General features: G+C 37.2%; 1 protein-coding gene across 10 annotated transcripts in view; it reads right to left on the bottom strand.

The window, feature by feature from the left end:
- syne1b (spectrin repeat containing, nuclear envelope 1b) overlaps positions 1-12890 on the bottom strand; it is a 119820-nt gene that overhangs the window by 54746 nt on the left and 52184 nt on the right. For 7 of the 10 annotated variants that reach the window (XM_082143165.1, XM_082143171.1, XM_082143170.1 and 4 more), the window contains 16 exons: positions 11787-12143; positions 11559-11695; positions 9042-9219; positions 8761-8943; positions 8135-8278; positions 7038-7193; positions 5767-5931; positions 5224-5396; positions 4074-4227; positions 3844-3987; positions 3604-3768; positions 2166-2483; positions 1681-1836; positions 1016-1189; positions 365-691; positions 60-212 (listed from right to left, as the gene is read on the bottom strand). In XM_082143165.1, coding sequence (XP_081999291.1) covers positions 60-212; positions 365-691; positions 1016-1189; positions 1681-1836; positions 2166-2483; positions 3604-3768; positions 3844-3987; positions 4074-4227; positions 5224-5396; positions 5767-5931; positions 7038-7193; positions 8135-8278; positions 8761-8943; positions 9042-9219; positions 11559-11695; positions 11787-12143 — 3084 coding nt within the window. The remainder of the gene's footprint in view (positions 1-59; positions 213-364; positions 692-1015; positions 1190-1680; positions 1837-2165; positions 2484-3603; positions 3769-3843; positions 3988-4073; positions 4228-5223; positions 5397-5766; positions 5932-7037; positions 7194-8134; positions 8279-8760; positions 8944-9041; positions 9220-11558; positions 11696-11786; positions 12144-12890) is intronic. The other 3 variants (XM_082143163.1, XM_082143169.1, XM_082143168.1) reach the window with 1 other exon arrangement.

Raw genomic sequence — 12890 nt, 5'->3', positions numbered from 1 at the left:
GCATGGAACACAGGTAGCAGACACGTTTTCAAAGGGTCTTGTATTATGCATGACAGTACCTTGGCATTACTGCATAAGTCTTGATAGTCGGATTTCAGCTTGCCAATGTTCTCGCTGACAGACGGGTCCCGGATCGTTTCAAGAAGTGCATCTCCCTTCTCTATAACCGATTTGACAGCTGACTCATGGGACTGGATGGTCTGCTGGATTGTCTAGAAGGGGAGAAAGGAAGCATTTGACATAGTAAAGGGTTTACATGACTCTCTGAAGACGGCTGTATTAGAACCTATGCATAATTGTTCATGCTCACACAAATGTGATTTATCATGTCTTCGTTTCTCACAAAATAATCTGTTTTGCTCACCTTATATTTGGCTAGCTGAGCCTTTTTTTGGTAAAGTTCAGCCTTTGGCTCCACAGGAGACGCCAGCAGTGATTTTGTGTCTGTGAGCCATTGTGATTGAGTCTTGTATTTGTCCAGGAAGTCTTTAGAGAGCTGTATGGATTTCTCTGTGGCACTAAGCTCTGACCGCAGAGCTCTGATCAACGCCTCCAGCTGGGAGAGTCGGGTGTCGACTTCCTCCTTGAGCTGCTCTGCCTCAGGTTCCTCCAGGAACGCCATGGCACGATCAGTCTTTTCACGCATGGTCTTCAGGAAGGTGTGACCCAGCTCCATATCACCCTGCAGAGCCTGAGACAAAAAAAAAGAACTTCATAATGAGGATATGCACTAACGTTTGGGGTCTGTGGAGACTTTTTTATATATTTTGAAAAACGTCTCTTGTCCTTACTGTATCAAAAATACAGTAAGGACAGTAATATTTAAAATGTAATTTATTCCTGTGTTGCAAAGCTGAATTTTCAGCATCATTACTCCAGTCTTCAGTGTCACATGATCAGCCAAAAAAAATGTATTGACTGCATTACTGCACAGTTTTGAACGAAAGTGTAAACTTGCACACATTAAAGTATAAAGCTGCTTTTTCTTAATAACCAAAGATCATATTTGTCATACCTCTAATTTTTTCATCTTCTTCTCCATGGAAACACGATCAACCACATCAATGGTAGTAGTGGTCACACTACTGAAGTTCTTTTGTGCTGTGCTCAACCAATCAGAGAAGGTGCTAAAGACACTCTGGGACTCTTCAATAATGGACATTTCCTCCTTCAGCTGCTTGATAGTGTCCTGCAAATACATATAAAATTAATAGTTCAATTCAGCATAGTTGTATTTAAAGTGTGTGTTTCAAATCATTACTTTAAAGACAAAATATCCCCAAAAATGAGCTTAATCTGACTTCATTGTGATAATATATCCTTGAAGGAAAGAGTGCTAAATAATGTAAGTAAATAATGTTTTTTAGGTTGTCTTTTAAGGGTAAGGTTTGAGTTATGGTTAGTCTTTCACAATTATAAATGGGTTTATTTAAAAACAAAATAGTTATATGATAAACCACCCATTTAGGTTTACTTTTCTATACTTTGGGTACCAAACTGCCTCAAGAAGTGAGCTAAATCTCACACAATCCATTTTGGAAAGATTATTCATAAATAAATACTGTTTTTTAGGGTTAGGATTAGTCTGAGGAGATTATAATTAGATTTATAAACACTTTATAGAAGGCTTATGGTATGTCTTCATTTAATAGGCTGGGTAAATGTGTGTTTAAAGTGTACCTGCAGGTGTAGCAGCAGGGCATGATAGCGGGACGTCAGTTGTGTGGCTCTAGCACTGACTCTGCTGCTTATGGGCATCTCTTCTAAAACCTGTTGGGCCAGGACACTGAGACCCTCGATCTCCTCCTGATAGGCCAGCACCTCCTCATGCCAACCCTGAAGAAACAATCACAACAATATATCACTGACTCCATACATACTGGAACAGTTCTTTTGGAGCAACAGTTTCATGAATAACCTCATCTTGGGTTTAAACCTTTAACATACCAATCCAGATTTATGGTAACTACGATGTAAAAAGTTATTTTTCGAAGTTGTAAATAAAACAGATTAAAGATGAGCATTTTACAAGAAAATACAACTTAAAGTCTTTCTGCTTCAAAATGTCACATTTAATTCAATGCGTTGATTGACTATTTGTGAAATTTACTAGCAATTTCTAAGAAAATCCTACACCATTTTCAGTGAATGTTTCCTGTTCCAACCTTCAGGAGATGCAGCTGTGCCTCTTTTGTTCCTCTGTCAGAGCGACGGCCGGAGCGTAACTGTCCTTTGGTTTCCATCCCCTTGAGCCAGTTATCCAGCCGCTGGAACTTCTGCTCAATCTGCCGGAGTTTGGCCAGAGCGCTGTTGAGGTGAGATCTGGTCTCACCCAGTCGGGCCTGATATGAGCCCCACTCCTGCTGGACCGTCTCCAAGCATCGGTCCTCTAACTGCGGGACGCCCCAGGGAATCACCTGCTCTCGGGTCACCAGCAGCGTGTTGAGCAGAGCGTGACCTTCTGTGCAGTGCACCTGCAGCTCCTGGAGATGGATACAAGGTATTTCTCTAATGCATTCCAAGTATTCAGCAGATAATAAAAAATAAAAAATCTATTGTAGATCACATGGCATTTCTTTAAATCAGTCATTCTAAACCAAATGGCCAGGTCCCCTCCAAGGGGGGCTGCAGGATGGCTTAAAATCATTTAAATATGATAAATTTTTTATAATGAAAATAAAAAATATATGAATTTGTATTATTATAAAAAAATATAAAAATCAAAATAAGTAATATATAATTCATTATTAATATCAATATCTTAAAACAATCTAACTTAAGTTGTATTTAAATATTTATATAATAAAAATTTAAATACAAAGTGTCTTACAAGTAAAATAATTAGTTATTAACATATAAAAAAATTCAAATTGAATTAAAAAGCACAAAAAAACCCCGATATAATCATGATCATAATTTTTTTTCCTTTAATAACTATTGTTTTTGTTGAAGAACATACGGTTCTTGAAACTTCTGGAATCATGAAATGATTTTTAGTTTTAGAATTAATTTAAATTATGAACACTACCAGTTTCTCAATATAATATAGAAAATAAATATAACATATACATTTATCATATAAAATAATATTTTGTACTTCAGACAGTATTGTCTATGTCTGTAGAAGCAATTATACATCTTTCTGCCATATATTATAATTTTTTGATGACTGATATTTACATATTTTAAATGTATAACATTTCAGATTTGAACTTTATTATGACCATGTTTTTAAGCAACAGAAAAGAATATCAGAAATTATAATATCAGACTTTACAATAAAAACTATTGATTTTCCGAATTAACCAACATTTCTATATAGGAGCATCCCTAATTATTAATATTTACTGGTAAATCTGAATTAATATATTGTCATAAATAATTATATTTGAATATAAATGTACTAATCTTATCTTAAGCATTACAATGTTTGTAAATGACATATTCAATTATTTGCCAAATACTTTTTTCTAAATATAACAACTAAATAAATAAAGCATAAGTCATTAAAAGAGGAAAAAATATTAGAAGTCCTGCAAGATGTTTCTAAGCTAAGAAAGATAAAATGAACAAATAAATGAACACTTCAAGACGTCTTCTGACCTGTAGTTTGCGTAGCGTGTCCTCTAGAGTCTCGACGTCTCCCTCCAGCTGTGTGTAGCAGCTCAGTCTCTCCTGCTGTTGCTCCAGCCAGTCTTTAAACTCATGCAGACTGCACTGGTACACCTGATGGGCCGACACCAGCTCCTCCGCTTTGGCAACCGCACACTGTGGCAGAAACATTTGAGTGCATCAACACGTGCTGAATATTCAATACGGTGACCAATGAGGGATGCATTATACCTGGGCTTCATTTTTGACAATGTTATAGCGCTCTTGCAAGTCTTGAATCTCTAGCTGGGTGACATAGTGCTCGGCCATGTTGGATCCCTTCATGGATATGACGTCCAGTACACTGCTGTGACTTAAAACATCTTCTGAGAGCAACTGAAATGAGGAGAATGTTTGTAAGGCAGGACTGAATACAATTACAAACTATTCAGAGACTCAAAGCTTTGACAATAACACCGTACTTTGGCTTTGCCCAGGTTGGTGGTTTTGTCTCTCATCTCAGAACACTGTTTGTCTGCAGAGTTTAAAGTCTCTTCCACAGTCTCCATCCAGCTCACAAACTGACGCACGTCCTCCTGGTAACTGGTCCACTGTGACAGAGCGCCCTCCAGTTGACTGTTCCAACCCAAACATAACACCCTTTAATATAGTAGCTAACTCAACTTCAGCAAAGAACACTCTTTTTATAAACAACCATTTTTTGTCTGTACAAGGTTCTAGAGTTCGCTATATACTAGTTTTTGAGTCTTCTGTTTTAATCTCAATGAGAAGCTGATTTGCAATGATTTCAGATTTATTATTCATTTGTTAGGAAAAGGAATCAGACCTCTTGCCAAGCTAACAAAAATAAGTTCTAAAAACGTATTGCTAGCATTCCCAAAGGGATAGTTGTAGTAATTTATTCCAAACCTGTATGAATTTCTTCTTCTGCTGAACCCAAAAGAAGATATTTTGAAGAATATGGTTAACCATTTCCCACTGCCTTCCATAGTATGAAAAATAAAATACAATGGAAGTAAATGAGGCCCATCAACTGGTTTCCGACATTCAAAATATCTTCTTTTGTGTTCAGCAGAAGAAAGAACCTCGTACAGGTTTGGAACAACATGAGGGTGAGTAAAGGATGACAGAATTTGTACTTTTGGGTGAACTATCCCTTTTATATGAAAACGTTATTTCTGAATGTTCTCTGAACGTTTAAAACATCAAGTTTTTTTAAATGTTCTAAAAATGTTTCATCATTTTGAAAACGTAATGGTAATTAAAGTTTACGAATGAAAGGAACTTTTTATTATTATAACATACAAATAACAAATATATATATATATATATATATATATATATATATATATATATATATATATATATATATTATATATATATATATATAGATATACATATATATGTGTGTGTGTGTGTGTGTGTGTGTGTGTGTGTGTGTACAGACTATATACAGTATATATAAAATAAAAAAATAAACCATTCTCTGCTACCACATAAAATTACTTTACCATGACATGGAAGTGTATATACTTTTTATGACATCCATCAAATACAAATTTAATTATCAATGTTAGGATTTTGCACTGATTTTAATAAGACCACATTAACCTTTTGCACTGAATAGACGCTGACAGCAGTCCATCCCAGGAGTCCTTGAGGTCTTCGATTTGTTGGCGGACCAGATGTACACCCTCAGCGGAGGTGTTCCTCTGAACAGACTCTCCTCTTGTTAGCAGCATTTTCAGCTGTATTTCCTTCTCTTGACGTGCCGTCAGTAAAGCCTGAGTAACATGTATGCAAAAACCTCTCATTACATGTAAACAACTACATGATAAGGGCCATTAAATCAAATGCTCATACAAATCATGCAAATGTCCACAAACAATCAAAGTCACATACTTTAGATCAAATGTTCAGAATGAGGTCCGAACTCTTACTGAATACTGCATAATATATATTGCCCACTACAAAAGTAGTATGCAAAATAGTATGCAATATTCAACAATAAACATTTCAGTAGTATAGAATTCAGTATGCTATATTAATGTTGCATGACCTCACTCTATTTTATGTTTGATTTGTGTGGCATCCAGTTATCATTTTGGAAGTAAATATGGCTGTTATGGTGATATTCTCGGCTGTGTTCTTCACCTCGAGTTTGATCATCCTGCTGTCCAGCACGTTTTTGTCAGCGGTGGGAGTGCAGTAGGTTTGCAGCATGTGACTGGTATCAGCCACCCAGTTCTGCAGCTCTTTCAGGCCCTGCGAGAACAGCTGGTGCTCGGACACAATGCGGTCGATTCTAGATGCTTTTTCCTATCAGACAGGCACAACATAATCAGATAAATAATCAATTCTCAAAGATAAAGTGAATAATTTGCTTAGGATAATATGTGTGTGATCCATACATGATCATAACATACAGTTAATAACAATTATTTGGTAGGGGTAGCATCTTATTAGAAATAGTCATTGTGTTAAAAGGAAAGCAACAGCACTCTTTAGTCAAGTTGAATACTTATAGGTCTGGATGATTATTCCATATGATTTTTGTTTTTTTGTTGTTGTTTTTTTAAATATTTAAGCCATAACAATACTTACACTGCCCGAAATACATCATTTTTGTGCAACAATTGAGTATTTAATTGAGAACCTAAATACAATGTGAATATACTGTAACATCAAAAACAATACTTTTGGAAATGTAATAACTGTTCACGAGCTTAATTACTCCACACAACGTTTTCAGATAAAATGTGTTCTCCACCCTAAATAGAAACACGTGGGCTGTGTCCAAAACCGAAGGTCATTGACGTAAACATTTAAAAGCACATATTAAGAAAAATGGTTTCAAATATCACAATATCAAGTTTGAATATTATTAAATATCATTTAGATATCCAAGCAAACATTTCATGCTTATGTCACAATGCTTATTTCTTGGTTGAAATAAATAAATCAATAAATTTTTGATTTTTTTAAAATGTAAAAAGGATAAATATAGACAGACAGACAGACCGATAGATAGACAGATAGATAGATAGATAGATAGATAGATAGATAGATAGATAGATAGATAGATAGATAGATAGATAGATAGATAGATAGATAGATAGATAGATAGATAGATAGATAGATAGATAGATAGATAGATAGATGACAAACAGACAGACAGGTAAATAAAAAAATACTCTTTTAAACTTATAAATTAATTTACTGCTCCATCAGACACCATTTTAATGTTGACAGACCTTTACATAAACATTGAATTTGTATGTGTCTTGATGCCTTCCAATCTTTATTTGATACCAGATAAAACCGCATTTTTAAGGTTTGGGACACAGCCCTATGTGCGCACACAGTCTGTCGACCCCTGCAGCACTGGGGACGGGTAGCCATCGGGCAGACAGGTGGGACGTTACCTTGGTCAGGTTGCTTAAAGCTAGGTACTGAGCTGAGAGCTGCGAGACACGGTGCACAAAGCCCTTTCCGGCCGTGTGTCCGTCCCACAGCTGCTGGGCCTTCTCCCTCAACCTGTGCAGCTGAGACTCCTTAGAGGCTAATTCCTCTAGCAGAGACTGTGAAAGCACAGGCACGTTAGCACACAGAAGCATCGCACACAGTCCTGTGTTAGTCAGATGATTAATAAAGCAACATGGCAGCACATGAACAGCACAGACGTTAAGACTGGGGATAAGCGATGTGAAAATGTGCATGACAGAGAAGCAGATTAAAGCATGACATGAAAGCAGCTGTTTTCTACACTTGATCACATGCACTGATCATTTTCTATACATACATTATGACATTAAAGTCAAATACCCTGCTTACTTTGTTAATACACACCCCTGGTTTTACTGCGCATACATCAGTGTTGTAATTATTGTTACCTCAAACTAAAACGAAAAGTTTTTGTTAATTGAAATAACCTAAAATAAATGTTGAAGTACCTAAATTACTAAATTACTAAAACTAAAATAAAAATAAATTAATATATATTAAGTTAATATATTTTTTAAACAGCACATAAAATTACAAAAACTAAAAAATATATGAAATATAAAAAATATATTAATAAATAAATAAATAAATAATACTAAAATAACACTAGCACAAATCTTTATAACTGTCTTTATAATCTTTTATCAAAATGAAGTAAATTGGCTGGCCTTTAAACAACTTTGCTTTTCGAATGATGTCACCAAGATGTTAACCAACAGCCAAATAGCTATTTAACTTAGCCTTCTTTACATAAGCCAAATAACTTATGATGCATAAAATCTCTGCCAACATATTTTTACAACTATATTATAAAGTATACATATTTTTCTCATTGAATTTCCAATTTGACAGAGAAATACGTCACATTATGGAAATGAAATGAGTTGTGAATGCTATTTCATGTTCAGCAGCGATGCCATAAAGCGTGACTACTCCGATCATCTAGAATGATGCTTGTGAATGGCTCTTCTGGTAATGGCTGTGAATAAAGGTGGTATTGATTTACGTTGTACTACACCTGTAACCTGTGCAGTTCCTGTTTCTTGGCCGTGAGGTCATGTAGCCGACTGCTGCTCTCCCGAACGGCTTCTTCGGTTTCATTCAGCCAATCCTGGAGCGGCTCCACACTCGTTTCAAAGTCCCGCATCTGAGACTGAAGATTCTGGAACAAAATAGTCAATGATGCTACATTTAAAGAGAGAACGATTGATTAGCTAGATCAGGAATTTGAACAAAGTTTTTTTTTTTTGCTGAGGTCCTATGATCTAAATTATTTACTTAAGCATGCCTTGAGATTGCAAGAAATATTGAATAACATGAATAATAAATGTAACTAGATTTTTAGATGTTGCAGGTAGTTGCTATTGTGTTATGCAATGGCTGTTTTGTATGGAATCTTATTTTTTCCGCCACGGAATAAAAAAATAATAAAGGTTATTTGCACTTTTTATCTCACAATTCTGACTCACTATTACGAGTTAAAGTCAAAATTGTGAGATAAAAAGATTTTTTATTCCCTGGCGGAAACAAGCTTCAATGGTTTTGAGTGGTTGTTTACTGGCCCGAATGAAGAGTCTCAGACTCAACAGATGTCACTAGATTAACAGATGTGAGTGAACTTTTTTCTCTCATAGGGTCGGACACCTGTAAGGCGGTCTCTCTCTGGTGCAGATTTGTCATGAGTGTTTTCCAGTCTTCTCTGGTTGTGTTTATTTTGGCTCTGACTGACTCCACTCTGTCTTTGGCAATGATACTCATCAGCAGCTCTCCGCTGGCGGCCACCGTGTTTAGTTTGCCGTGGCCTTGCTCACGGTCACTTAGAAACTCCTGCAATAAGAAAAATGTACTCTCATTAATGCAATGAATTATGTTTCGTGTTCCAAACTGGAACGGAATTCATTAGAAAACTCGTAATAAATCAATACCTGGATCTTCTGCAGACTGGACGATGCCTCCGCCAGGTTCTGAGGCACATCAAAACATTTGGCTGTATTGATTTTCGCATTGACCAGCCACTGCTGGAAGTCTCGAAAAGCAGCACGGAAGCGCTGCTCCAGGAGCTTCTCCTTTCCCTGACACTCCCGGGACGCCTGGAGACTGAGGCTACGGTGAAGAACAAAGATGCAAACGACAGCGCTGAAGAAAAAGATTTCACTGATGACATGCAGTCTCAGTCTTTTTACCATTTGCAGACTCTCTGATGCTGTCAGGGTTCTGTCACTTCGGTCTGGTTTATTCTTGGTTTGGTGACAGAGCTCTAACGCTCCTATCGTCTTGTCTTTGTGTGAGAGTGCGGTTTTGAGTACGCTCGGCCCGTGTGCTCTTTCGCGTGATATGTTGTATGTGTGGTGTTCTGATTCAGGGAAATCGGTCTAGTTCGGTGTCGTTGTTCATACAGTCATTTTCTATGTTTTTTCTCTTGTTGTGAGCGCACGGGTTGAGTGTTTATTCACTCACTGCGCACTCTTGCCTTGTGTGTTTTTGCAGAGCGTCTGGTTTGCGTTTTCAATGGCCGGGCGTTTGTGTAGCCATGTGCTTTCGTGTTGTCTTGTTCTGTGTCATTTTTTGTGTGGACACACAGTCGGTGAGAGCTCTTATTTGCTGCTTGTTTGTGTCATGTTCTGTGTGAGCACATGGCTTTGTTTTGTTTGTTTCTATTGTGGCATGTGCTGCTGTCTTAACCTCGCTCCTCTTGTTACCTGATTATTGGTTTATTTATCCCACCTGTCCTCCCTCATTACCCTCATTGTTTGCTCTCCTATTTATTCTCCATTTGTTCTCTGCCCTGTGCCAGATCGTCGTTGTACATTCCATGTGTGCTGTTCTCCCGTATCCTGCTCCCAGCCTTGTCGTTTGCTCAATCCCTGCTCTGCCAGCTTTGCTGGAAGTCTTGATGTTTTTTCCCCTAGGCCTGCAGGGTAGCTTTAGTTGGTGTTTTGCTTACTTTTTCTATCTAAACATAGAACACTGAAGTGCATCTCTGCATTTGGGTGCTCACTTCCCAGCACCAGACCAATTTCTGTAAATCAGGGGTGCAAAAATGAAGGCTTCTGAATAAGAACGTTTTGTACGGATTTGTACGGAGCCCCGCACATGCAAGGGGGAAAAATATGTATATTGTGGCCACGAATTAAAGGGATACTTCACCGTTTTTTCATATTAAACTATGTTATTCCCTTAACTAAGACGAGTTGATACATACCTCTATCGTCTCAGTGCGTGCACTAAATCCCTCTGTCTTGCGGCGAAACTTTGTTAGCCCAGTTCATTTAATATGGGCCAAGCAGAGAAGATACCAAACACCTCCACGTTTTCCCTATTTAAATACAGTTACTCGCGAAGTGTAACTCGACCTAGGACGGTGACACAAAACAAAACGTTGCGCTTTTCTAAGCGTGTAAAATGGATAACTATTTTGTATGGCGGAATACCATAGCAAGTGCTTGTAAGCACTTCGACTTGGCGCAGTAATATCTTCACTAGAGGGAGCGGGGGCCGGTGAGAGGATTTTTCACGAGTGAAGATATTACTACGCCAAGTCGAAGTGCTTACAAGCACTTGCTATGGTATTCCGCCATACAAAATAGTTATCCATTTTACACGCTTAGAAAAGCGCAACGTTTTGTTTTGTGTCACCGTCCTAGGTCGAGTTACACTTCGCGAGTAACTGTATTTAAATAGGGAAAACGTGGAGGTGTTTGGTAGCTTCTCTGCTTGGCCCATATTAAATGAACTGGGCTAACAAAGTTTCGCCGCAAGACAGAGGGATTTAGTGCACGCACTGAGACGATAGAGGTATGTATCAACTCGTCTTAGTTAAGGGAATAACATAGTTTAATATGAAAAAACGGTGAAGTATCCCTTTAACAAATCATTCCCACGACTTGCTAATACTGTCTTGCATGCTGGTCTATTATTATGATCGACTTTCGATAATTTCCGATTTGCCCACCCCTGAAATGTTATGAGGGAAAAAACAAACTATTGCTTATTGGTGGTTTTAAATGTCAATCAGAGTCTCTCCTTCCATCTAATTGGGTGATTCTCGGTCAGTCTGTTTTATTTTAGTAGTATTTATGTACCATTACTGGTGTAATATATTTTGAAATAGCTTTTATTTATATATTTTTTAGTTTTAGTTTTCTATGTAAATAAAAGAAAAGAAAAGAAATAAAAGAACTTAAAGTAAAAAAAATTATAATATATATATATATATATATATATATATATATATATTTTACTTTAAGTTCTTTTATTTCTTTTTAAGTTTCAGTCATTTTAGTACTTCAGCTAAAAACCTATTTTATCTATAGTTTATATTTTATTTTACTTCAGCATTATTTTAAATTAACATTTATTTAAAATTTCATTTTTAGTTAACAATAACAAAAATGGTCTGTCTCTGTGTAAAACCTAGAAATGTTGGTCATAAGCTCTCGTACCTGTTGTATTCTTTAATGAGGGCGGACACTCTTTCAGATTGAGCGCCCAGATCTCTGGAGAACCGGCACAAGTCATTGAGCTGACACTTCAAATTGTCAGACATGGGCTCCACATTTAATAGTGCTTCCAGGGTGTCCTGAGACATAAAAAACATTAAGCACAGCAACATTAAAAAAACATATATAAATATATATATAGCTTTTATTATTTTGCTCTGTAGGCTTTACCTTCGCTATCTGCCAGCCCTGCACAGCCTCTTCCCCCGAGGTCATTTCCTCCACCTGCTGTAGTTTGATGCGCCACTCTTGCAGCTTGCTGCTGAACTCCTGCAGGTCCTGCTCCAGCTGTGCAGCTAAGCTGTTGAACTCCTGCTCTGAGTTGGCCATCTGAGACAGAACGCCCTCCAGACCAGAGCACACTTGTTTAGCTCCGCGCTCCCACTGTTCCCAGGCCGATAGCATGCCGGACTCCTCCCTCTCCAGAACCTCACAGCCCACTGTGGAAGTGTGGTCCCGTGTGGCGGCTCCACAGCTCTGCACACGGGTCAGGCGCTCACGTCCTTGATTCTTGGAGTCTAACAGCCCCTAAAATGAAATTACAATGCTTTAAAGTTTACATAAAATCAAAACTGACCCAGTTTACTTCCTTAAAGGGATAGTTCACCCAAAAATGTTAATTACCCCAATATTTACTCACCCTCAAGCCATCCTAGGTGTACATGACATTCTTCTTTGAGACGAATACAATCAGAGTTGTATTAAAAAATGTCCTGGCTAATCCAGGCTTTATAATGGGTGTGAATGGCTGGAGAAAATTTGAAGCCCAAAAAAGTGCATCCATCCCTGATAAAAAAAAAATACTCCACACGGCTCCGGGCATTAATAAAGGCCTTCTGAATCGAAGCCATGGGTTTTTGTAAGATAAATACCCAGATTTATAAGTCATTTACACCCAGGGTGAGTAAATCATGGACTAATTTTCATTTTTGGATGAAAAATCCCTTTAATAAATGTTTCTGGTTGTTGTTGTGCATGATAAGATATCAGAGAATATGCCCCAAAAATAATATTGGAGTATGTTTTGTACAAGAAAATACTACTCAAAATGTCATGTTTAATTCAATATGTTACTTGCTTTCTTTGTAATTATTTCTGAAATTTACAAGCAGATTCGAAGTTAAAATTCATAAATTCATGTAAATCATTCACTAAATTGTTTTTGGTGTGGTGTATAACACACGTTTCAGGGTAAATTTAATTTACAATGAACAAAAATTAACAGATAATGTCCAATTTTAAGGAAATACGCTATAAATACCACTTTTAAAAAGT

This window comes from Leuciscus leuciscus, assembly GCF_965113295.1.
Source record: "Leuciscus leuciscus genome assembly, chromosome: 17".
Taxonomy (NCBI): domain Eukaryota; kingdom Metazoa; phylum Chordata; class Actinopteri; order Cypriniformes; family Leuciscidae; genus Leuciscus; species Leuciscus leuciscus.
Note: the sequence above shows the minus strand (reverse complement) of the source record. Positions and strands in the feature narration are given on the sequence as shown.